Source organism: Prionailurus bengalensis, chromosome D4, assembly GCF_016509475.1.
Source record: "Prionailurus bengalensis isolate Pbe53 chromosome D4, Fcat_Pben_1.1_paternal_pri, whole genome shotgun sequence".
NCBI lineage: Eukaryota > Metazoa > Chordata > Mammalia > Carnivora > Felidae > Prionailurus > Prionailurus bengalensis.
In genome coordinates, this window is record NC_057359.1 from 39,410,125 (window position 1) to 39,436,709 (window position 26,585).

At 37.9% G+C, this 26,585-nt stretch overlaps 1 protein-coding gene across 15 annotated transcripts in view; it reads right to left on the reverse strand.

Moving 5' to 3' along the window:
* The window catches only part of NFIB (nuclear factor I B), a 458,039-nt gene that overhangs the window by 50,676 nt on the left and 380,778 nt on the right, over positions 1-26,585 (reverse strand). For all 15 annotated transcript variants that reach the window (XM_043567244.1, XM_043567251.1, XM_043567246.1 and 12 more), the window contains exons 4-6: positions 23,432-23,500; positions 17,670-17,790; positions 14,745-14,863 (exon numbers count right to left, since the gene is read on the reverse strand). In XM_043567244.1, coding sequence (XP_043423179.1) covers positions 14,745-14,863; positions 17,670-17,790; positions 23,432-23,500 — 309 coding nt within the window. The remainder of the gene's footprint in view (positions 1-14,744; positions 14,864-17,669; positions 17,791-23,431; positions 23,501-26,585) is intronic.

Below are 26,585 nucleotides of genomic sequence, written 5' to 3' on the forward strand. Positions count from 1 at the left end.
GTCGCTCCCGGGATAAATGTCACATGGCACTCCCATCAGTTAGCCACCTGTTAGTAGAACTTCACTGAAGTCAACTAGTGATCTAGGGCAAGCTCAAACAGCCACCTTAACACCTGCCTGTCTGGGACACCTGCTCCTTTTTCACATATAGTAGAGCAATATGTTAGCTTTTCCAATATGCTTGAGTAGATTAAGGTTACAAACCGAATTTCTATCACCTATATAGAAAACACGTCATTTTCTTAATAAAAAAAAAATAAAAGTCTATTCTTCTTCTCTAAAATAATACATACGGTTTAAGCTATTTCAAATCAATTATGTAAGAGCACACAAGAATTCTTGAATTTCTGGAAGCTATTAATTTCAGCATGGTAGAACACTAAAATAAAATATATTAACTCTGCCATTCCTATAATTTAGAAAAACATTTCTATCTAGTTAACAAAGAAGCAAATTGTCTCAAAATATTTTAACAGTCCAATCCTTGCCCGTATTCCTAAATTGCCTTCCTCATTTATATACTATGCTTGTAAACAAGTCTAACCCAGCCCTCTACCTGTAAGTCATCATTTGCTGGCTTCTGTTGTTTTCCAGTATTTAAGGTTAAGGTATGTTTTATTATGAAGTGCTTAAAAAACCATCATCGTTGTTAAAAATGCCTTCATTTTTTACATTATCAAGATGCTGAACAGATGTTACAGGATTTTTTTTTTTCTTTTGCAGAAGAAAACTCAGGAGCAATGAAAAACAATAAGAGGGAAACTTCTGTTAACCTTGACCCTTTAGGATGAGCATGACACAGACCAAAGAAGGAACGTGCCTATGTGGTAACACTTAGCTCATATAGTCTCTAAGATTTGCTAAGCTTATCTTATATTGGCAAGTCTTACAAGGCAATACCTCTTAGAGTTTTCTAGGTTTCTTTATCTTCTACAGGTTTTAGACGTTCATCGATTTTTTTTCTTCGAGCGTTTTATAAATTTACAAAGAATAAAATTTTTGTATGTAGAAAATCTCCTCAGAGACAGAGACCAAATTCGCTGTTGAATGAAGCAAAGGTGGTGAACACATCCATTACTCTGCTGAGATTCGGTCAAGCGACACAAGCCACTGAGGGTGGAAAACGAACTTCAGCCAAACAGGGGAATTTCTGCTGTCCATTAAAATGCTAGGGTGGCAGCTGGAAGCCACCATGACAAAGGAACGAGCTACCTGCATAAAATAAAAATGCTGTTTGTAATAGATGAGAGGCTACCAAATCCAGTGTGTGGGGACCACACTGTAGGTCAGGAGCTAGAAATCTGATACTTTTATATCAGGCCATAAATCCAGAGTCAGTCCAGAGAGAAGCAAACAGCTTGGGCCCCGTGCCCAGAGGACGAGAAGAAGGCAGGGAACTGGACTCTGCCAACTGAACGCTCATAGAGACCAAGGATTCTCTTCCTCTGTTTTTGCCTTGGGGTACATCAGGAAGAGGGGAGGAAAGTTTAGAGGTTATTTATAACTGTATACACATTATGTAAAATACTGCAATTATCAAGCCTAGGAGATTCCAGCCCAAAGCTCTGATGTATTAATTTCTATTGTTTCCCTGTGGAGAACCCCTGGGAATTTTGCCTTAAGTTTTACCTACAGATAAAGGAGTGATGGCTGGGAGGTGCCCTGAGGGAGTGTGTCCTGAAGGCTGAAGAAGGGAGGCAGAGCACAGTGGGCTATACCTTTACTTGAAAGCTTTATATAATCCCTGAGGTACAGTCTCCATTTCCCCATTTTTTTTTTTCCACAGTAAAATGGAGCTATGCGACATCACATTTTACTGTGGAAAAAGTAAACCCAATGGTTTAAATGAAATGTAAATGACCAAAAAAAAAAGGTGCACAGGCAGCGTCCCAAGGCCATGGAGACACCGTTCTTTAAATAGATTTCATGGGGCGCCTGGGTGGCTCAGTCGGTTGGGCGTCCGACTTCGGCTCAGGTCACGATCTCACCGTCCGTGAGTTCGAGCCCCGCGTCGGGCTCTGAGCTGATGGCTCAGAGCCTGGAGCATGCTTCCCATTCTGTGTCTCCCTCTCTCTCTGCCCCTCCCCCGTTCATGCTCTGTCTCTCTCTGTCTCAAAAATACATAAACGTTAAAAAAAAATTAAAAAATATATATACATTTCAGATGACAGATTTCAAAATGGCGGATGGAGCCATGTGCTACATTTCAATATTATGGATGTGACAGTGGAGTTAAACCAACCACTCAGGAACCGCTAGTAGGAAGGTAAATTCATAAGACCTTCCTGGATTCTGTACCAATATTTACCAAAAGTCTTAAAAGTGGACAATGTTTAACTCAGTAATTCTATAGTAGGAAGGTATTCATTCCTTTGACAAAATTTCATGGACGATCTACTTGGTGACATGATGCCAGACAGACAGTATGTTAGATTCGGGGACAGCAAATATGACTAGATTGGAACAAAATAATCAGATTGAAGCACAAATATCTCCATACGGTGATGTTCGCTGTATCTTCATTACGTAAAAGCTTGCAAACTACTTACACCTCCATAAGCAAAGTAGACATTTACAAATTTATAGTGCAAGCGAGGGGGAACTGGTATATTATGCAGCCTTTGTAGAGCGGAAATTGAATGACATGGTAAAATGCCATTATATTATAAAAATCTATGTGATAGGATTATAGGTGATTTTTATTTTCTTATTTATATTTGACAGTTTGTTTTCCCAAAACTCCCACAAGTAATTTTTACTGTTACTATAAAAAAAAAAAAAGGAAAATATATATTGGGGGGGGGGGGGGAATACTGCCTGTGGCTCCACAGAGTATTATAATGTAAGGACATGCCTCACGGGTCTTCAGTACTGGAGGTTACAAAAATATATAAAATATGAGATGCCTAAATGTAACACTAGCAATTTAGCTGGCTAAAGGCAAAACAATGTATTTTTGAGAATACAAGTGAAGAGAATATCTGAATATCTGTTTCCAAAGACTCTTCTAGATGTAAAATTTTATGATTGTGTGGCAAATGTGAATAAGTCCTTCCCACACACTCCAAGTTAACAAAAAGCTCGGAATGTTATGACAAGACATATGGACTTAATCCCACTACAGTAGTTTCATGATGATGCCAGATGATTCAAAAAATAATTAGCTGCCATGTTAAGAAAGTATCTCCATATATATATTTACATTTATCACACTCTAAAATAACTCTGGAAAACGGCAAGCTACATTAAGAGGAGATAAGATATCATCTTCAATTAAAATTTTCAATCTTTTTTTAAAAATGAAATCAGTTCTTTTTTTAAAAAAGAAAATATGGTAGCCTTCATGTGAAATAAATGAAAATTCTTACTTTAATCATTGAGCTGTTTAATCTTAACTACACTTGTGCATATTACTGTATTCTTCAGCAATTTAAAACATTCGTGATCGTTTAAGTCTCTCCATTGTATACTTCAATCCCAGTACGTTAAGCAGCATGTTACTACAAGTCTCTATCACATCTCTATTATAAAAAAAAAAAAAAAAAAAAAAAAAAAAAAAAAAGTCTCCAGGCTACACCTACACCCAATACAAAGTTAAAGCTCAAACCACTTTGCAGCTCACAAACATCTTCCTGAGACATTAAAAAAAAACAAAAAAAAAAACAAAAAAAAAAACCCAAAAAAACGACAACAACCCTTTGAATAATGAAGAAGAGTGCTAAATGAATACTGAATAAATGAAAACTACTTTTAAAAAATACTTCAAAATGCTTTTGTCCATTAAGCAATTTCATTTTAACAGACAGACAATGGTAAAGTGTCTTGAGTAATGTCAGAAAACCTTGCTTGCAAGGAGGAAAAACACCACACAATTATGCAGGATTTGGAGTATATTTTAGTCCCTTATTAAATATTGGCATAGGTAAATAGCTGCTATTCACCATGCCTCTGGGGAAAACCTCTTGGCTATAGAGGCTTATTAGTGTTAAGCATCTGAGAGCCATGGACTATAAAATAAAATCAATACCGTAACCTTAGCTGTAAAAGTCAGAAAGATACTGGAAGAGTTCTAATTTAACAAGATTACAGATGAGATTTTAGAGGAGAACATTTGGGGAAAAGCCATGCATTTAGAAACATTTATGCTACAAGACATCTCAAGGTTTCTGTTGTTACTAATGCTGTTATTATCCATGCTGGTAATGGTTAGGGTTGATTTAACTGATGTGTTACTTTAGTGGATTTACAGGAAAGTCCTAGAAATGATCTGGAACTTATTTCAAATAAAATCATTAAAATGAGGTAGTAAACTAATTGCTTAGGAACAATTATGATTTGATGTGGTTTAGTGTGGTAGAGGAAAAAAAATCACGAAAATGTTAAGGTCGTTAGTTCAGCCGCTCAATGCAAATATGATTACTCTGCACAATATTCTATTTCTCTTAATGGAAAAGTAGCCAAAACTGGTATAAATTGTAGTGTTTAAGTTCAACCTAAATCTATATTTTTCCTCTAACAAATGTAAATGAAGAAAAAAAGAACCTTCTGTCAATGAAATTACTAGGATGGCATATTTATTATCCTAATGGTTTTAGAAATCACGTGAAATTGATCAGTAACAAAACCTCTATTTAGTAATGGACCAATTACATTTGTGAGATAATGTCAATGAAACAGAATATTGTCACAGGATAATGGTCTCCTATTGCTACATCCCTAGTCATTTAGAGAAAATAAATGTTGCCGTCTGGCTGAGTCATTTATTTTCAAAGTAGGAGACACTGATCCCATAACAAGGTTCTGTTATAATAACTCAATCTCTATCAATCATTTGTTGTACCAGGATGGTGCAGGACAGGACATGTATTTGTAAGAACTGCACATTCCTCAGCTATAAGGCAAAACATATGGTGCCTGCGAGCACATAAACAGCCCAATTATTGTGTTATTCAAAGACAGTATTTAAAATAAACATCTAAAAAATAATTTAGGAGACGGAAAACTTTCTGAATTTTCAAACAGATCCATGTTAATGAAAGCTTAAAAACTCAAGTAGTGCAGATCTAAAAATTCTTTGAGTTCAACTAATTTAAAATCTAGCATTTTGGACAAGAAGGGACCTTAGTATTCAACCCTGTTATTTTATAGACGAAAACTCTAAATCTTTCTGAAATTAAGGGATTTGTCTAAGGCCACACCAGTACGTGGTTTCCAGATCACCATTATAGTGCTCTAAGCATAAGGCAAAAAATTGAAACAGAACTAAAATATGCACATATGGATACATGACATTCTAGACTTTAGGATTATTTTTTATTAATTATGGGTTTTTAAAATTTTTTTTCACATTTATTCATTTTTGAGAGACAGAGTGCGAGTGGGGGGAGGGGCAGAGAGAGCCGGAGACACAGAATGTGAAGCAGGCTCCAGGCTCCGAGCTGTCAGCACAGAGCCCGACGCGGGGCTCGAACTCATGAACTGTGAGATCATGACCGGAGCCGAAGTTGGATGCTCAACCGACTGACCCACCCAGGTGCCCCTTTTAATTACATTTTTTTTTTTTTTAACTAAGCTCTAGGCCCAACGTGGGGCTTGAACTCACGACTCCAAGATTGAGTCACGTGTTTTACCAATTGAGCCAGCCAGGCGCCCCCAAGACTTTAGGATTATTTATTAACAACGTCTTAGTATTAAATATAAATGAGATCTTAACATGACCAGTCCAAGGACTGTATTCATGAAACCCTAGAGTCTACACACCCTTCTTACATTACGTGCATTTATCTGTATTTAAGTTCCATGTATTAGGGGGAAAAAAAAAACCAAAAACGTCATAGAGGTTTTATAACTAGTTTGCAAAGCACATCACAATGACCTGTTTGGACAGTAGTGTATGTAGTATGGGTTCTACAGCAAAATGAACAAGGGTTCCCATTTTACTTCTGCTACTTATCATCTGTGTGATTGATGTCAACTTTCCTAATCAATGTAGTGATTAGTTTAAATGATCTGTAAAATGGTTTTTCTTTGACTAGCGCTGAAAAGCAAAATACATGTAAAGTCTTGGCCCAGTCCTCGAAGGTAGTAAGTGCTCAGTAAACAGTAGCCACAAAGGGCAGGAAGATCTGGTTTTCCTCATTTACATGTATTTATTGAACACAAAATTACGTTTCTGTGGTTCCTTCAGCAAATAGATGACATAGAAAAAGGAGTTCGAGGGGCGCCTGGGTGGCGCAGTCGGTTGGGCGTCCGACTTCAGCCAGGTCACGATCTCGCGGTCCGGGAGTTCGAGCCCCGCGTCAGGCTCTGGGCTGATGGCTCAGAGCCTGGAGCCTGTTTCCGATTCTGTGTCTCCCTCTCTCTCTGCCCCTCCCCCATTCATGCTCTGTCTCTCTCTGTCCCAAAAATAAATAAAAAACGTTGAAAAAAAAAGAAGAAAGAAAAAGGAGTTCGAATAAAAATAGTTAATACAGAAAAAACAGTCAATATAACTATTATAGGTTAAAAAGAGGCTGAAAATACAAGCACATTAAATGGACCGTTTTGGGTCCTCATTTAAACAAAACAGCCTACGAAATATTCCGGGGAATTTAAACATGGAATACATATTAGGTGGTGTTAAGTAATTATTATTACGTTTGTTAAATTGATACTAGTATTGGGGTTGTGTTAAAAATAAAAATAAAAACACTTAGACGTATTTATAAGTAAAATGACAATGTCTGGGCTTTAATTTTAAGAAAACTTCAAAAAACACAGAGTTAGTAAATGCAACAAGATTGGCAATGTCGGTTAACAGTTTAAAGCTGGGTACATGGACGTTCACCTTATGAAGCTGTCTACTTTCATGTTTTCCCAAACAAAAAAGCTTTTAAAACATCATGTTTCAACATTCAATCCAAGGCTCTTCTCCACATTTATCTATCACAAGCATGCATATCTTGTTTGTTTTTTTAGTTCAAAAACTTTTAATCATGACACTAACATTAAGAGATAGGTTTTAAAAAAAAAAAAATCAGCTATACATTTTACTATCTCAATACTTTGTTTTGACAATTCTTCCAGAACCCTGAAAACTCATAAATTCACCTCCACTCCCCCATTTTTGTTCTACAAGATTTAACAGACTCTTCCGTGAAAAACTGTCCTTCTGCCAAGACAGTGTTGAATACTTTCAAACTCTCCTATTTCTCCATTTCTCCCTAAATAGGTTAAGTTTACACATTTATTCTCTAGATGGGTTGTGGGATGACAGAGGGGAAAAAAAAAAACAGCCTTTAAAAAAGAAGACCTAGGGGCGCCTGGGTGGCGCAGTCGGTTAAGCGTCCGACTTTGGCTCAGGTCACGATCTCGCAGTCCATGAGTTCAAGCCCCGTGTCGGGCTCTGGGCTGATGGCTCGGAGCCTGGAGCCTGTTTCCGATTCTGTGTCTCCCTCTCTCTCTGCCCCTCCCCCGTTCATGCTCTGTCTCTCTCTGTCCCAAAAATAAATAAAAAACGTTGAAAAAAAATTAAAAAAAAAAAAAAAAAAAGAAGAAGACCTAGGCTCTGCTCTTCATTATCCAGACACTTGGGATAAGACAGCCCCTCACTGATCCTCAGATTGCTTAGCTGAAAAAGAAGGCCCTTGAACTACATTTGCTTAGGGTTCTAATAATCCGTGTTCTATCCCTGAAAAATCAATCTCTTACTGTATATGATATTCATAGTATAATAACTCCAAAGAAACTGGCTTTCTAAACTACTTTAAAATAAACTTAAACATGACATCAGTGTGTAAAAGGATTTGAATTAAAACCTTTTATCACTCCAAGAAACTTTGCAAGGCACACCATCGCACTGAGCGCACCATCTCTCATGGGTTTTCCACTTTCCTATTTTAGGCTGTGCTCCATCAATCCAGAGACCCAGCATTAAATCGCAAGCTGTTATTTTTCCAAAATAATTATCCAATGTCGTTTGTCTGAAAAAAAATGCTATCTTTTCAAGTCATGAAGTCTCCAGAGCACTGAATATAACTTTCCCCTATTAAGTAGTATTGGTCTTTCTAACAAGTCCCCAGGTTTGCCCCGTCCAAAATACTCCTCTGGTTAGAAGCTGCTGATGAAAGCTTTCACCTACGATTTATTGTTTTTCTTTCTGTTTGAAAGATGCCCACGTTGTGATTTTTCAACTATAGCAGTGTAGCTGAAGGAGAAAGAAATATAGCAGGACAAAGGAATCCCCAGAGTGTGGAGTTTGCTCTCCAACGGCATTATGATACATGGAGAGGTTCACAGAAAGTTTGGCAAGAGCTGCAAATCATTCACTTTCGATATTTTCAATTATCAGCTAAACAAACAAACAAAAAACCTTAACAATTGTGCTTGCACATTACATTCAAACCATTTCTTGACATGCACTTATCAAAAGCACTTATATCTCAGATTTTGTCCAACTCAAAATTTGATATTTGAGCACTTGATATTTAATCCTTGTGATATAAACCTTAAGAATGTAAGGAATTGTTGGTGTTCTATCTGGTTCCCAAAGGGAGCTTAAAAATTCTTCCAGGAAGATTACTAAGCATTTGCCTTGCCTTCTTCTAGGACTTCTTTAATGTTAATGACCCCCAGACAGTAGTTATTCAACTATTTGTAAAAGCTGCTCATTTATGCAGCTCCCATATTTCTATAGAAATCTTTCCTTTTATTTCTTCTACAGAAATCTTGAGATCATATCATTTGTTGGACTGTAGTTAAGGTTAAAGCACTGTTTTCCAAAATTTGAACCTAGGATTAAACCTCTCTGTAGATTCTTGAGTGGGAAAAAAAAAAGATGTTCTGACCTCACAAACTTAAACACGGTCAATATCCACTCAAGGATAGCCACATTGATAGCACATGGCAGTATATTAAACATTCTACAAACTGATTCATGAATGAAAAAAAAGGTTACATTTCTGTTACAATGGAGTTTTCCAAATTCAGTTGAATGCTCTTGTATCTAGTGTGCCTATTAACATTCCTTCAACTCACACCAAGAAATACTGGTCTCTTATTCTGGTTCTATCATTATATTTTCTATGACTGACTGAACTCATGATGTTAGGTTGGCATTATTATTCTGTAGCCCCAGTGTTCCCTGGAGACTTTTCGTTCAATTCATTGGATATTTAATACTACATTCTCGTACAACTCTACAAAGTGGAACCTGACATTTAGCACAAGATTTAAAACTATACTACCAATGAAACAGTTGAAAAATTATTACAAAATATCTCTAGGGCTAGGAAATATATGAAAACTTCAAAACACTAACTGAAGAGACTTATTTATGTGATTGAACTGTAAATTTTTTTTTATTTAAAAAAAAATTTTTAAGTTTTTAATTTATTTTTGAGACAGAGAGACAGAGCATGAACGGGGGAGGGTCAGAGAGAGAGGGAGACACAGAATCAGAAGCAGGCTCCAGGCTCTGAGCCATCAGCCCAGAGCCCAACGCGGGGCTCGAACTCACGGACCGCGAGATCATGACCTGAGCTGAAGTCGGACGCTCAAACGACTGAGCCACCCAGGCGCCCCTTGAACTGTAAATTTTTAAAGTTAGTGTTATTTTCTAGTACTTAGAGCAACCAGAACATGGTGCCTGAATACTACCTATTTGAGAGTCCAGTATACATTTTTAAACTACCCTTAAAATTCTAATAACCTACCAATATACTGCTAAGTAGTGCTAGTTTCAGGTAACATACCGATTCATTGATTTCTGTGTAAAGATTTACGTCCCATACTGCTTAAAAGTAAACTACTTCTGAGGCACAGACAGTCCCCTCATAGTCTGGTTCACATGATTTATTCTCTGTGAAGAACCTTTTTTCATAAATAGCAAAATATTATTTTTCTGCTCAGCAGGTCAAGGGCTGGAAATTTAATTTATTCATATTTATGTGCCCAATGCCTAGAAAACTTCCTGGCAAATAATAGGCATTTGATAAATGTTAATTGAGTCCAATTACCTAAAATCCTAAATGTGTTGGAATTAGTAACATTTTACTGCATGAAAAGGTTTTTTGAATTTACAATTTATAAAACTAAGTTGTTTAAATACTCATCAGACTGAGAAGCTGTTTAGTTTTCCATTTAGAAAGCCCAGCTGTATATAACAAATATATTTACTGTGTCATAAATGTCTATTAAATAGTGTTTTAGGAGCCTTATATGCAGACTTAGATGAATCTGCAAGTATTAGAATGACAGTGACAGAATGTTATTGATAAAGCACTGTTTCAAATATCCAAGCATACCATTTGTCAGTCTGTTCAATTCCTAGGTATTGGGGAGCCTGGGTGGCTCAGTCCATTAAGCGCCCGACTTCAACTCGGGTCATGATCTCGTGGTTCACGAGTTCAATCCCTGCATAGGGATCTGTGCTGACAGCTCAGAGCCTGGAGCCTGCTTTGGATCCTGTGTCTCCCTCTCTCTCTGCCCCTCCCCCCCCCATGCTCTGTCTCTCTCATAAGAATGAATAAACATCAAAAAAAGTTATTAAAAAATTCCTAGGCATTATCATATGACAAGACTTAGCCCCATGAAAGTAATTTATTAGAAGAAAACACAAGACCTATTTCTTTTTTTTTCCCCCTCTTTTATAAGAAGTTATAAAAAGTACTCTAATGATTTCAAGAGAAGTACATCAAGTAGGAATTGAGTCTCTGAAGTGGCTCAGGTGGAAAAAAATTAAGGCACACAAGATCTCAGATGGTATTTTTTGTGTGCTACTGGAATAAAAGAAGTTGTCAGCATCCACATTGATAAGCTAATCTGGTTCTATTAATTTAACCATCAAAACTGAAAATGATGGAACATCATATACAAAAAGCCCAAGTTTTCAAGTGCGTTGGAACAGTCAGGAAGTTTAAGGCTGGGAAATTCATAGAAGAGATTAGCAAGAAAGGATGCTTTAGAATCTAGGAAAGAAATGTCACAGCGGCTTTCTGGCTCTTTGTTAGTGGCCAGTTTTCTTTTTTCCTTCCCTTCCCAACATGTAAAAGAACACAAAGTAAAAATATAAGTATTACATAATGTAGATACTGATAAATTTAGTTTAGTTTCCCTCACTATATATCAGGAGAAATTTAAACAAATTATATAGATTCCTACCAACTGTCTGACACTATTACATAGTGCTTAGTTTTTAAATGTTCATGTCTCTATTCTGCAAAATTAAAAATTACAATTCTTTTATGACTAGGACACTGTAACTTTCCTGTATTGTGGAAAAAAAAAGACATACAAATATGAGTAATTATGCTTATAATACCCTAAAATAAAAATACTTTTTTCATTACATTATTAGGAAGTACATAAATATTAATTATTACATAAGCCTAGATTTTTTTCACTGCAAATTTGCCCGATTTCTTTTTAAAATACAGTGAGTATACAGTATTCCTTTAGTTATATTATATCCTATATTTTTGCCTACATGGAATAAATCTCAATGGTTGTTTAGGTTGGTGTTCAGATTATAAGGGAAAGTAGAATGCCACGTATTGTCCATAATTTTGTTACCTTTAATTCTTATGTTTCAAAAATTAGTGTTGCTAAGGGCTCTGGCAGGCTTTTAATATGCAAAGTGAACACTAAAAGAATAAGGCGTGCTTGGGAAATAATTAATGGGAAATTTTAAACATTCCTGCCAAGTATAAACACAAGCATATTTCAATCAACCAATAAGTAGTTATTGATTACCAATTAGCGCAGGGCTTTTTTTTTTTATTTTTTTTTCAACGTTTTATTTTATTTTTGGGACAGAGAGAGACAGAGCATGAACGGGGGAGGGGCAGAGAGAGAGGGAGACACAGAATCGGAAACAGGCTCCAGGCTCCGAGCCATCAGCCCAGAGCCTGACGCGGGGCTCGAACTCACGGACCGTGAGATCGTGACCTGGCTGAAGTCGGAGGCTTAACCGACTGCGCCACCCAGGCGCCCCGAGCGCAGGGCTTTGTGGGAGAAACAAGTATAAGACATGGACTAAAGCCATTACAAATATCGAGTGGTGCTCAGTACGCCCTTTAGAATACTCCCTTCATGATGGGCAAGTGTGTCTGAAGAATATTTGAAGACGGACAAGAACAACCATGGGGCATTTTATTTTGCAAATTTTAAAAAAGCAATTTTCTAAGAACAAAAGGACTGCATCTGGCTTAGCAAATTTAAAAAGATAGTACTGTACTGCCCTCATTTTTTTTTTTTATTGTAGTTCAAGTCTTCTTCCCACAATGGCTTATTGTGCACATTACAAAGTCTTCAGGGTCTTCAGAATTAAAGTGACAAGAGTATTTTTTTTTTTTTGTAAGTACACTTGAGAATGGATCATTCTTCCTTACTCTTAATATAATATGCCCTTCCAGACTTCTCCAGTAATTCTAGTCATCTTGACAAAAGAAAATCACCAAGACAATACAACGATTTTACAAAGAGAAAGAATGACAGTTTCCCTTCTACTTTTCAAAAATGTTTTATAATATGATTTGAGATTGGCTTTATTCAATAGGCTGAAAGAGGAATCAATTTTTAAAAAGTGACACTCTCTATAATAAAGAACACCTACACTTCTGAACAACACATCCATTCCCACACATTCACAGTGTTATTATTATTACCATTAGAATCTTTCCCAGAATAATTTTCGGAAGGGGAAAATATGGCTTTGTTTAGAAGAAACTGACAATGCCCAGTTAAACAAGCAATAATATATAAAGGGTTGAGGGTTTTGTTTTTTTTTATTCTTACTTCTGCAAATCTGGTGAAAGTCCCAGAAATACTATTTCTTGCCTTCACTAATGAGACTTATGCTCTATCAGTGTTTCATTTATCCAACAAATATCTTTTGTGCCCCTACTATGCACCAAGGTGCTGGTTACATAATAGCCAAAATAGATAAGGTCCCTGCCCTCACAGCGCAGACAGATTTAGACAATGAATCCCATAAATGAGCACGTAACTATCTATTACGAGAACAATGAAAGGACACTATGGGGTGTCAGGAGAGAAAAATAGCAAGATCTAATTTAGATTGAACTTCCTCAATTTAGGCTGGGACTTGAAAGATGCCAAAAACTGTGCCAGATGGAGAGTCAGAAGAGGAGAATTCCAGAGGGCATGGCTTAGATGAAGCTCTTAGGTTTTGCCTTCCCCAGTATTACAAAGCAGCAAGTAAAGTGCAAGAAGAAACAGCAGCCAGCACCCGCTGAGGCCAGGGTGGCGGTCTGAGGCCAGACAGGGAACAGGGCTTGTCCATCGTAAAAGAGAATTTGGATTTTCTCCTAAGAGGACTGGAAAGTTGCTGAAGGATTTAAGCGGGGCAGTAATATGATGGTATTAAGTTTTATAAAGACCCTGTCTGCTGTCTGAAGAATAGATTTGGAAGAGGGGGAGGTCATCTCAGAGCTGAAACTCTCCAGCTGATTTTCAGATCCTTCTTTAAAACAGCCCATCATCTCTTCTTATTTCCTTACCCATGCAGTGTCCCGCCACACGGTACAACGTGGCCATCCGGAAACTCACTCTTGCGCAGTGCTTGGCTCTACTTTTCCCTCTGCCTGCCCTGCCCCTTCTTTACCAGTTGACAATCTCAACATGCTAAAGGAGACCCACCTGACTCAAAGTCCAATTCCTCCATGAAGTTGTTTCATTATTCTTTAAACCCTATGGCGCGTGGTATGAAAATGGGGAGCAGCAAATAAGCAACGTCTATATAGCAACGTCTATTTATAGCAAACGTCTATGAATAATATTCAGCAGCTCCTGAATAAGGAGCTGACTTTGACTTTAACTGCTATGCTTCGGAGTCATTTGTCTCCTGAGGTAACCTAGTACACAGTCCCCCAACCTGAGATATAGACACTCAAGTCATGGGCTAAAAGCCATTGGTAAAGAGATTTTTTTTCTTTTACACTTTTAATAAAATGTAATATCTGATGTAAAAGATAAATTTTCAACTATTTTTTATGCTGCTGATGTAAATCATATTTATACACACACATACCAACAAGACACTGGAGTTAGCTAATTTTTTAATTTCTATGTTTAATTCTCTTCCTCTCATTGTAGCCAAAAGGCATGAGGATGTCTAATGAAATATATTTAATCCAATAGACTTTAAGAATGAAACAGCGCTAAGTCTCCATTTAGAGAGCCAAATAACGTCTATAAAATTCTACTTTTCTTCAAAGCTGCCCTACAACTGGGTCATAGTTTCATCTAGAAAGAACAATTAGATTGACTCAGACACAAAGTTCCTTACATGACACTTGTATTTATTGTTTACGCTGCACCCACTTCCCAAATGGAATTATGGCTTCCTTGAAATGGGAATTTTCAGTAACTGGCACCTGTAAACTGCTCAAAGTGTGGCTACTCCCTGAAATACCCCACACAGAGTAGTAATCTGATCTCATTGAATCAGAGCTTGTAGTCTTGCTGCAATCCAACCCACGAATGCAGACAGACATCCATAATGGGAGGTTCTAAAAGATCATTCTGTCTGGGAGAAGAAGTCCAATAGACATGGAAAATAAGGGACTTTTGTAACTTTGATGACATGTGACTAGTACATTATCTAAAAATAATTTCACTGCAATCATTTTATGAAGAAAATATAATCCATATCGATTCAATTATGAAATTTTGACTAAATGGAACTTTTGAAGCCAGCTGGCATCGTACTGGAAAGTCTCTAGAGGAACCTGCTTATCGCTCACCTTGATCTCTTTCATGCCATGTTCGACTTCCAGCAGCTGGTGAATTCGGAGAGGGATAGAAGTCTCCTGTAGGACTTGGTTCCATATTTTCATCTATAGATATAGTTTTGGGTCTTTTGCTGTTAAAATATGATAATAGTTACATTAGCGGGCTAAGACAGCGTGTAGCATGCGACAGTATATGATTTGAGAAGATTTTTACTGTGAAAGTTTACATAAACCAAAGTAATAGTCTCTCAGAATCATTTCTGAAAAAATAGAGTGTATTCAAGACTTCTATAGGCATAGCAAATATTTCTAGTTGTATATATCATTTATTACGCCATATCATAACTGTACCTGCCTAACAGGTAGGATGTTTATTATATTTACCTTTTGAAGTAGATTTCCAAAGAAATTTCAGTACTAAAAAGTGAATTCTTGATGTGATGTGTGTACTAATTCTCAAACTGTTAAGACTTACCTGACTCTTATCATTATTATCAATATTAGTAATATTCATTAGCATAGCACTTGCCATTAACAATGTAATCTTTTCATATTAATTCAAAGATAAGGCAATTGACTATAGTGGAACATGAACTTTGGAATGGAACCAGCCTCGTACCAAATCTTGACTAGACCACTCACTACTTCTTAGTAGTAAGCTCCTTAACCTTTCTAAACTCATTTAATCATTTATAAAATGGAAACAATAAAACCTAGTTCAAAGGGGAGTGGTTGAGAGGGTTAAATGAGTTATTAAATGGAAAGCTCTTAGTTAAGTGGCTGACATTTAGAAGATACTTATTGAATAGTAATTATTATCAGCAATCCTATAATTAATAATATTTAAAAATTCTGTTATACTTTATTGATTATAAATTATTTTATATATTCTTTATATTTTTCTAAAAAGTAGGTTAGTGATCCTTTATTTTTTGTTAAGTTTATATATTTTGAGAAAGAGCATGTGACCAGTGGAGGGGCAGAGAGAGAATCCCAAGCAGGTTCCACACTGTCAGCAAAGAACATGATGCAGGGCTAGAACTCATGAACTGTGAGATCGTGACCTGAGCCAAAATCAAGAGTCAGTCGCCTAACCTACTAAGCCACCCAGGTGCCCCATGTGATCTTTTATTCTTACGATCAACCATGAAAAACAGGCCATTGCCAAATTCAAACCAAATGATATACTTCTAAAATGATATATTTTGATAAAGAAAACACGGTTCATCCCAATTATTAAGAAAAGTAAATATACGGGCACCGGGGTGGCTCAGTCAGTTGGGCATCCGACTTCAGCTCAGGCTGTGATCTCAGGGTTTGTGAGTTCGAGTCCCACATCGGGCTTTGTGCTGACAGCTCAGAATCTGGAAGCCTGCTTCGGATTCTGTGTCTCCCTCTCTCCCTGCCCCTCTCCCACTCACACTCTATCTCTGTCTCTCTCAAAAGTAAGTAAACATTAAAAAACAAACTAAGAACACTTTAAAAGTTTTTTTAAAAATAGTAAAGTAAATATTTAGGGTAGAGCTTAAAAAGCTATTTCATGGCACAGACCATTTGGCATGATATACTGTTTTCATATATTCCCACCAATGCCCTATTAAACAGTCATAAGGACTATGAAAATGGATGTGTTTCCTTAAATTAAGAAAAAAAAAGAACCCTTATTCACATCTCTGTAGGTAAAAACTAAAAAAAGATATCTTCTGAATTAACTATGTAGTGCTAATAAACATAATGTCACAGGCTCTCAAAGTCCGACTGCAGAACTCCCATTCATAAATCGGTCCTGCTTTTTCTTGCAAGTGGGGAGACAAATTTGGAGAAATTCCGCGAATTTCCCAGGGCATGTTAGTGGAAGCAGCCTGATACAAAGTAAGGACTTCTGACTTCCAAGACTGTCCCGTTTTCGCTGCACTGTTGCCAAATCCTAGAAGCACACGTACCTCTGTGTGTATTCACCGATGTACTTGTGATTAATATTGGACTCATGGTTCCCAGAGTATTAACATCATGTAAAGATGGCAATTTCTATCCATGCAAAACCACGGTGAGAGTTAATAATTGTTCTTTAGTTTATTCCTAAGGTATCCAAAGTTAGGATGCACATTTTTTCAAACTCTCCATAAAGCTAATTCTCTCAGCTGTGAATCAGCAGTGAATACACAGGAGAGACTGAGAGTGAGACAGAAAAGATTTTCATAAGGAAATAACAAAGAAATGTTTCGAAACCATTTTTATTGTGAATGGCATAATATCTAAAACCAAATGGCTGACCCATCAGACCAAATAAGACCGGATCAGACCAAATAAGAAAGTACTATTCACACTCAATTGTAGAAAAACTAAAGCATTTTTAAGACCCAACTATGTCACAATTTTAGTGATAATAAACCAAATTACCTTGCTATGCAAACTATATGAAAATACAGTTTGACCATAAATGATATAAAATTGAACTCAGTTAATAAACACATAAATGTGCATAGCCCCATAATTAATTCAAATGCAACTAACTTTCATTAGAACAGCTTAGGAAAATAATCACCCGTATTCCCTTATTCTTAAAAAGTGGATATCGTACAATGAAATGTTTTGCTCTGAATTCATGTATGTGCTTACATTTGATCACGGGTGTATGTAATGCTCTGGAAAAATCATATTCATATAGCTTCAGAGTTGCTTTGCCCCACCCAAAAGATTTTTTTAAATGCCTTGAACAACAATTACCTTTAATTGTCAAATATCAAAATAAATTTAATCATCTAAGATGAAAAATATATGTAAGATCAGCAAAAAGTCTTGAACTCTTTCTCGGCTTTCTTTCCCCTCTATCTTCACCTACCTACCCATCTGCATTTCTACCTACCTTCCTATCTGCACACCCGTCTACCAATCTGCACACAGACTGAGAATAAGCACAGTTCTTCCTTCAGTTACCTGCTTGGTGGAGAAGACAGTGACCTCTGAAGATTGACCCCCGAGTTCATGTCATGATAGTATGGTTGGCTTGGGATCTCTCCAATTGGGAAGTTGACTCCAGTTCCCTGGGTTATGGGCGCTGAGGAACAAAACAAAAAGAAACATCAAGAATGACATTTACACTTGCCATCTCCATTTGAATGTAATAATCTAATACTTGCCATGCCCCTGGGCAAACTTTCTTTACCCTGAGACTCGAACCTCAGCCTTGCACCACCAGCCTTGTACCACCAGGGTACAACTTGAAGACTTCCTCATGATGCCAGTGTTCAAGTTTGGACACTGTTCAAGTTTGAGGCAGTCAGACTATAATCATTGGTTACCACTTCCCCTCTTCCCAGTCCCCAGCCTTCTTCCCTCACCCCTTTGTAACAGTTGTCACTACATCTGTCACCACACTAGTCTGTAGATGCGTCAGAGGAAACGACATGTTTCCTATTGCTCAACACCAAGCAAGGTGTTTTGTATATAGTTGGCTCTCAAAAACCAAATCATTTGTTCAATAAATCAAATGAGAATATTAACATTAATGTTAGAATGCATTAGAAATCATATTAGTCATTATTTGATATAACTAATTCTTGTATTAGGGCAGGTATATGAGTAACATTGACACATATGAACATAAAAGCCAAGTTTTTTCCTCCCAAAATACACATTGAGGTTTCATGTATGAATAGTTAAGTGTGGCTTTTACTCAATATTTATGTTTTGTTTTTTAAGTTTTTATGCCCAAATTTATAAAAATCACTTAAAATGTACTCGTGGAGTTTTACACTTTAAGGTATTATTTTGTAAATCAAGGAATCTTAATTGTTTAAACATCCAACTTTTGATTTTGGGTCAGGTCATGAGATCGAGCCCCACATTGGGCTCTATGCTGACAGTGCAGAGCCTGCTTGGGATTCTCTCTCCCTCTCCGTCTGCCCCTCCCCCATGCATATGCTCACACTCTCTTTCTCTGAAAAAAAAAAAAAGGAAATCTTGTTGAGTTCGCCGATACATTTGGAACTGAGATGTTTATATATAAGGATTGGTTTTGGGACAATGGATGACATCTGTTCCAATTTCAAAAATTGGTTTCTAGACATCTTGAATAAATCCAAGAGGCAGCATGTTGTATTAGAAGGAGAAGAATCTCGAGAGGTAGCCGTTGACTCTGAACTCCCTCTGCCACTTCTGAGCTCTATGCTCCAATTTCCCAAACAATAAAATGAGAAGAATAGTAACCTAGCACCTATGATTATTTTGAAGATGAAATGAGGTAAAGAGTGATAAAAGCCCAGCATCCTGTCTAGTGCATAACAGGCATTCAACAATGGGAGTTCCCTTCTTTCCCTGATTTCTTCCCCACATCTCCTCCATGGCAGTCTGGAGTAGTTAGCAAAGAGTGAACAGTTCAAAATACACCAAAAGCAGATGAAGAGGTATAAATGAACCTATTCGCTGCAAATCTGTTCATTCAACAACTTGTTACTTGTGTCCATTACAGGCAGGTGCTGTGAGGGATTCAGGACAGTCTGAGATAGTTCCCGTCCTTAATAAAACAGATTGGACAACAATCTGGGTGAACAAAACACTTATGAAAAAAACAGAAATACCAGCGTAATGCAGATGATAATGAAAACGCCCAATGAAAAACATGACCAAGAAATTCTATAGGACTTCATGGGAAGAAGAATCCAATCCACGCTTGAATGATCCAAGAACTCTGTGGAGAAACCATAGCTTGTACTGGACTTTGGAGAATGAGTAAGGTATTAAGGGGAGGTCATTCTCAACAGGGGGTTATCACAACAGCAAAGTCAGGGGCAGAGATAATATGCACAGTGAGACCAGGCAGGTTGGTGTCAAAGGACAGTGCTTAAGAACAGTTTCTTTCTTTCCCTATTTCTATCAGGCCTTCAAAAGCTCTAATGAGAGAAAAGGTGTCCTGGGACCGTGGGAACAAAACTCTAGAGCCCTTGTGATTCACTCGAAGAACACACAGTCTACTTAATCTTCCTCTCTCCTAACTGATTCAAGTTGAATATATGACCCCAAAAGGAATGCAGATTTTCGAGGAATTTTTCTTACCCAGAATTTTAATGTGTTCGCTAAATATGTTCTCTGTTAGCTGAATTGTATTTTTTTAAGTGTCTATTTATTTTGAGCAAGAGAGATGGGGGAGGGGCAGAGAGAGAGAGAGAGAGAGAGAGAGAGAAGGAGAGAGAAAATCCCAAGCAGGCTCCACACTCCCAGCACGGAGCCCGAAGCGGGCCTCGATCCCATGAACCGTGAGATCATGACCTGCGCCGAAACCGAGAGTTGGACACTCAACCGACTGATCCACTCAGGCGCCCCATGAGTTCTATTTCAATATCAGGTAGGCCAAGATTAACCTTAAAATATTTTTAAGAAAGTATGAGTAGGAGGCACATGTGTTATTGCAGAGAATGAATCAAAGAACATACAATGAGCATCTCTCTTCCCATAACAAAAATAAAATCGATATATACAGGATACTCTCAGCTCCAAACTTCTGGAGTTTATACCTTCTGCTAAACCACTCTTTATATAATGCACTTTAACCTCATTTTACACTGAAAATGTTTGTATTCAATGTGTAACTGTGCCTAATGGCTTGAATTCTTTGGGCAGCTGAAATGCAACTGCTTGTTGTGGCCTGAGGTACACCGGAGGTTAAAGAAATGCAAGGTAAAAAATCCCACAGTAACCACATGCTTTAAAGTTTATTATTAGAATCATGTTCTATGTAACAGTGGAAAGCAGGGTATGTGCTAGGAGGAGGCATTTGAGGGACTCAGTGACAGTCAGTAATCTGTCCAGCCTTCTACAAGTACTGGATACAATTCAAAGAACTGAATTACTAACAGGAAACTTACAGGTTGTATCTTTTGTAAAGTATTCGAAATGTATTAAGCTATGCAATATTTGAGCGAAGATCTGTAGCTTCTATTTCACACATCTGACTTAACAGTCAACACAGATTGCTTGGCCATAAACATACTAGATGAAATTCATAGCAAAATAGTAATAAAAAAAAATCTTTTGGAAATTTTATTTTTCTAAATTTTGTTGCAGAAGGATTGTTAGAGAGGACCAAGACATCAATAAAAACGATTTCTACATGAGCATTGTAAAAATTTAGTGTGCACCCTGACATTAAACGGGAGAGTGCAAGAAGACGAGTAGATTAATAACAAACATGGCCAAAATCTGAAGCAGCTCTCACCAAATGTACGTAATAACAAAGAGAGTATATGAGCATGGCAAGTCCCAAGTTGATACTCCTGTTTAAAAGCCTCGGAAAGAACTTCCATCAGACGCAAAGACCAGTGTTAGCGCCTCTCCCGGAAAACTGCAAGAAATCTGAAAGCTGCAAATCATGTTTAAGAGGCCTGCCAATATCCTCTTAGAAAAGGAGCTCCGAAGAGCCTCAGATTCTAAGGGTTGGAGGCCAACCCCTCATCTCTCTCGTTGTTCTTCTCACTCCAAAAGCCGATCCTAAATCAACTTTTAAGATGGAGATAATATCATGCAACAGAAAGATCGCTATCCTACAACTGAGCAGCTCCATTAGGAAAGTCAACACGCACATTAGTGGGTCACATGATAGTAAAACCCTGGAGGACAGAAGCCGTTAACATACCGTAAACCCTCGGGAAGTCAGAACTGGTGATCTACAGCAGAAGGGTTGTGCTGAAGTTTCTGCTTACTTAGCAAACCCTTATTTCATAAACAATGAAGTTCCATTGTGTAAATAAGGTTATGATGTGGATATATTAAAACACTTAGGAGAATAACTTCTCAAGCATTTCACAGACACCTATTTACATACCGAGTAGAAAATAAATGTTTGCTGAATAAATTAACTAATGAATGAAAATACAGATAATTAATACACGAATTACAAATCAGTAATGTGTGTCCTAACAGATACCTTAAAAACCTCTAAGAGATGACAGTATAAGTGTAAAAAGAATGAAGTATATTAAGTTTACCTCACTGTTCAACTGTTACAGAGAGGTATGTTTCTCACCTTGTCTTATGTTTCAAATTCAGATTTTTTTCAAAATATCACTCTGGGAATTTAAAGGTTCTATGTGGTTGCCCTTCTGTAGCATCTAGCATAATGTTACCTAGAATGAGGAATTAATAATATGTTCTAACAGATGGTTGGTCTGTCCTCACAAGAAGGAGGAAAATATATCATGAAACTTGGAAAAGGACAAATTTAAACAAATAATGGTATAATGTCTCCTAATGTAGCAGTATAGCCTCTCTGCTAAAGAACAGGATAGGGAAAACACCCCCCACACACACACACTTTCAAATTCCCCCTTCCTTCCATGATGCCCGAGAGTGGAAGTAAGTCAGGCACGTTCCTTTCCAAATTAAAAATAAATACAGAAAACTTTCAAATGTCAGAGGCCTTCCATACCCCATTATCGATCAGGGAAAAACACGCAAGGCTCATTGCCTTGGTCAATGAAGCAGACCATCAGAATCCTCTTGTCTAGCGAATGAACCCTGGAGTTGCTGGGATATAGGATATTAGATTTCGGTCTACACTGCCCTAAGTAAACAGACCCATGAAAGAAGTCTTTGGGCGCATATGTTCATCTACTGGAGAATATGTCAGAAAGGATAAGTTATTTAAGGTCTTAAATGTTCACGTATATGACGCCCTGGGATACATGCTATTTGCACTGGCCACTCTAGAAACTGGAACCCTTGAAGAAACTATGGTCCAAAAGACCTCCTAGCTTGGGGATCACTTTACTGGGCCATAACTCTAAAAGACCACCTAAACTTCCCCTCCGTTCTTTTTGGATCACCATAATTCTTGTTCCCATGACCTCGGAATTTGACCCAAATAGCAAACACAAATGAAACGAGAGCAGAATGCCACCACATCACCTGAGCGATATCATTCCCAACTGTGACGCTCTCTAACAAAATGTCAGGTGAACAGCCTTCAAAGTTACACAAATAAGCTACATCGGAGAAGAGAGCAAGAAGAAATGAGTCCCCTCCTTTAACAATCAGCCGTGCCTTAAGAGCTACCTCTGTACCCATCAGCAATAAGTAAAAAAGTTGAGTCAGTAAACTACTCTTTGGCCTAGGTAACTAGCTGGCCAGGTGGACTTCCCGGAGAAAAATCGCATCCGGCCTGTCAAGAATGCTGTCTCAGGTGAGGTGACCAGTTAAAACAATTGGACATTGTTTCGGATAACAATGCTTTCTATCTATATCCAAACGACAATCTGCAAAATGAATTTCTGCATCCCTCTCCACGCTGCATGTTACTGTGTATATCCTGTACATCTCCAGGTCTCCACCAAAATGTTAGTAAAATGAAAAAGCACTTATCGACAGGAAACTTATGTGGGTTATCATAACAAAATGGAGCACATTGAATTAATCACGCTTCCTTTGATATAAATGACCATCTATGGTCACAGAGCGAGCAGTGAATTAAATGGATACCAATAACACAGCAATCAGAGCAACCCCCAAATAACTTTTGTACTCCAAAATTTGAGGATTTAAATGCAAATATTTTGGAAAATCAGACAAAATAGACTCACCGATGATTTTATCAGCAAGACGGAGATTTAACACTCAAATTTTCTTAATACTGTATTTAAGTTTCAAGATATAAAATATGTTAAATCACACCGTATAATTAAATAATAAGAAAACAATTTACTTACTTCTGGATACCCTCACAAGTTCTGATACATTGAAGACTCCAGATTTTACAAAACTATCCTCCAGGTAACCTGAAAACAAGTATCAAGAGGAAAAAAGATCAGCGTAAGCAGGAAGCAAATAAATGATTAAACACTAGAATTTGTTCAAGTGTTTTGAAACCAAAGGTTAGAACGAAACCCAGGTATGCTTGTAACAAAGACCAGTAAAAGCAGAACTCTTTGAATAAAATCTGGGTCTGTTTAAACAAAAGTGAAACGTTTAGATGCCAAATAATTCCCCAGGAAAATTTTTCCTCAGCTTTCTAAATACACAGGGCAATGGCTACGGTTTTATTTGCCACGGCCCATGCACAGACAATGAAGGCTCAGGGGTTCCTACTGAGGCACTCAGCTCGGTGGCACCTGGGAGACTAAAGTCTACCCATTTAAGAAAAGAAAGAAAGAAAAAGGAAAACCACAACCACAATTAGAACCTTGCTGGAATTACTTCAAAGGTCTCTCGACACCACTGTGCTTTCACAAATCCTTCCCTGATTAAAGAAGAGTGAGCTGCCGTTAGTTACCAGCACTCCCCCACCCTTGTTCCAGGGTCATGAATCACACAAAAGTAGAACCTGTACATACTGCAAATACTTTGCATAGACCTATTTCCATGCACCTTTGACAAACCTCACATGATTTCACTGCTCTCTCACTCTTGCTACTACTTCCTGGAACTCCCTTCATTTCAAGATCCGGGTACTTTTTATTTATTAATTTATTATTATTATTATTATTATTATTATTACTATTATATTATTATTGTTGTTGTTATTATTATTATTTAAGGAAATGGTCCTAAATCCAGGCCTCCAGGAATGCCACATGACCCTTCTGGGACATCCAAGTACAGGGTCCACAGTGACTGTGGCCCACCGTCCACGAGCCTGAGTAAGTTCGTTCCTGGGTGGTATGTGGTCAAGCTATGGCCCACAAATACCAATCATGTCCCTGGCTTCTCATTTATGTGAAGGAGATGTACTGAGGATGAAGAGGGAGAGAATACCGGAAGGAGGGTTATGGTTACTCTCTGCTCCCCAGGAAGAGAATAAGAAAAGTCTGAAAACCCCCAGAATTCAAATGCTTCCAGGAAAGCAAACTCTAGATTCCAAGAACAGGCAACTGGATCAGATTTTACATAGAGTTTTAGGGCTGACCAAGAGCCTGGAATCAGGGCAGGAATGTGAGTCATAGGTGGTTTAGCAACAGGGAGCACTCAGGTCAAGGGGCTGGGATTTGACTCCCAACCACATGTTACCAGTGTGGAATCGTGGTCACGATATTAGACTCTTGCTGTCTCCTATTCCTCATTTATAAATCAGAGATCATAAAACTGCTATGAATGGTAAGTGGCCGAAGGCACTGATTAAATGCTCCCTCCCAGTAAGTTAGGATTGGCCAGTTGGGTCAACAATCCGCTGTACGTTGAGTTACACACACTGGGTTCCAGACAGTCTCAACTTATTTGTAAATCTTGATTTAGAAATTTTACCAGAACAAAAGCTACCACACCACTTTTGAACTGTACATGGCATGAAGAGACCAAAGATCATTCAATGGGCATGCATGTTTCACTGTTGTGAACCAAGGAGCCATGCATGTCTGAACACGGTATGATACCCACCGCCCACCTTCCTTAGAAACAGAACAAAAGAAAGAGTGAGAAGGAATTATGAGATCTCAGCCGGGGACAAAACTCATATTAGGTCGTTACTCTGAAAAAATACATACATTTTGAAGAGGGTAATAACCAAATGTCCCCATTTTATGCATCTGTATTTTAATTCACTCTTACTGCTTGAGCAACTTAATTGTTCACCTGGTTGAACTCATTTCAGCGATTATTGAGAAATGTTGAGGTAGCCTACACCGTACAGGTGCATAAGCCATGAAAACAAAAAAAAAAAAGACATCGACCTCCTTCGTGTGGTTTCCGGAAAACACATTTTCAATTTTCTGAACCATGCTAGGTTATCATCGTATAAAACAACAAACAGTCTTTGTAAAGTATAACAAATTATACTGTATTCTATATAAGGTACATGTAAAAATTTTTTAAGTTAATTTATTTATTTTGAGAGAGAGAGAGAGAGAGAGTATGAGCAGGGGAGGGGCAGAGGGAGAGGGAGAGGGAGAGAGAATCCTAGGCAGGCTCCACGCTGCCAGTGCAGAGCCAGACGTGGGGCTCGATCTCACTACCATGAGACCACGGCCTGAGACAAAATCAAGAGTCTGACGCGTAACAGCTGAGTCACCCGGGCGCCCCCGTGTAAAATTTTATATTTGGCAGATAGATTAAATATGGAGACCTTATGTATCATGATGGCGGTTCATGTACTTAACCAATCGGACAAGCGTGTCTGTCCTCACCCAAAGGTGCTCTGTAAATGCCCTCCTATCTTTCTCACGCGGTTCCCTCCCTCCGATCAGAAGGCTGTCTGTCTGTAGGCTCTGCTCTCATCCTTCAGTGTCCACCTCAACTGCCATCTGCTCCCCAACCTGTTCCTCCACCCTCCTCTCCCCATCCTTGAGCCAGCCAGAAATAATCTTTTTCTGCTGAATTCACATAGCACCTAGTTTGTGCTTACTTTACATCACTTCTCACATTCGAGTTTCCCAGACGTGTGTTTTCAAGTCTTGTGGTCCTTATTGGATTATCAGCTCCCTTATCTGGGAGAGCGACTGGGTTTTGTTCATCTCTGAATCCCCCTTAACAACTAACTCAGTGCCTACATATATACAGTAACGGCTAGGTAAATGCTTATGGAACAAAAGGTTAAAGTTTAACCTTTTGGAACAGGGTCACAAATGAACATCTTAGTAATTATATAACAAGGTAGGCACAGATGGCTAAAGATAGAAGGATAAGTGTGCTGATTCTTGCTACTCTCTGGAACTTGTGTTGAGGAGTTTATTCAGGCTTTGGGGTAGAATGGGAAAGAACAATGATTACCATCAGATTAGATCTTTGACTTTGTTATATACCAATGTCTAATGGTAGGCATTTACCACAAAGGAACTATCAAGAAACCAGAAGTGTTTAAAGAGTCAGAGTTCAAAAATATTTGTAAAATAAACTGATGAACAAGTGAAAAGTGAACATCTCAATATATTT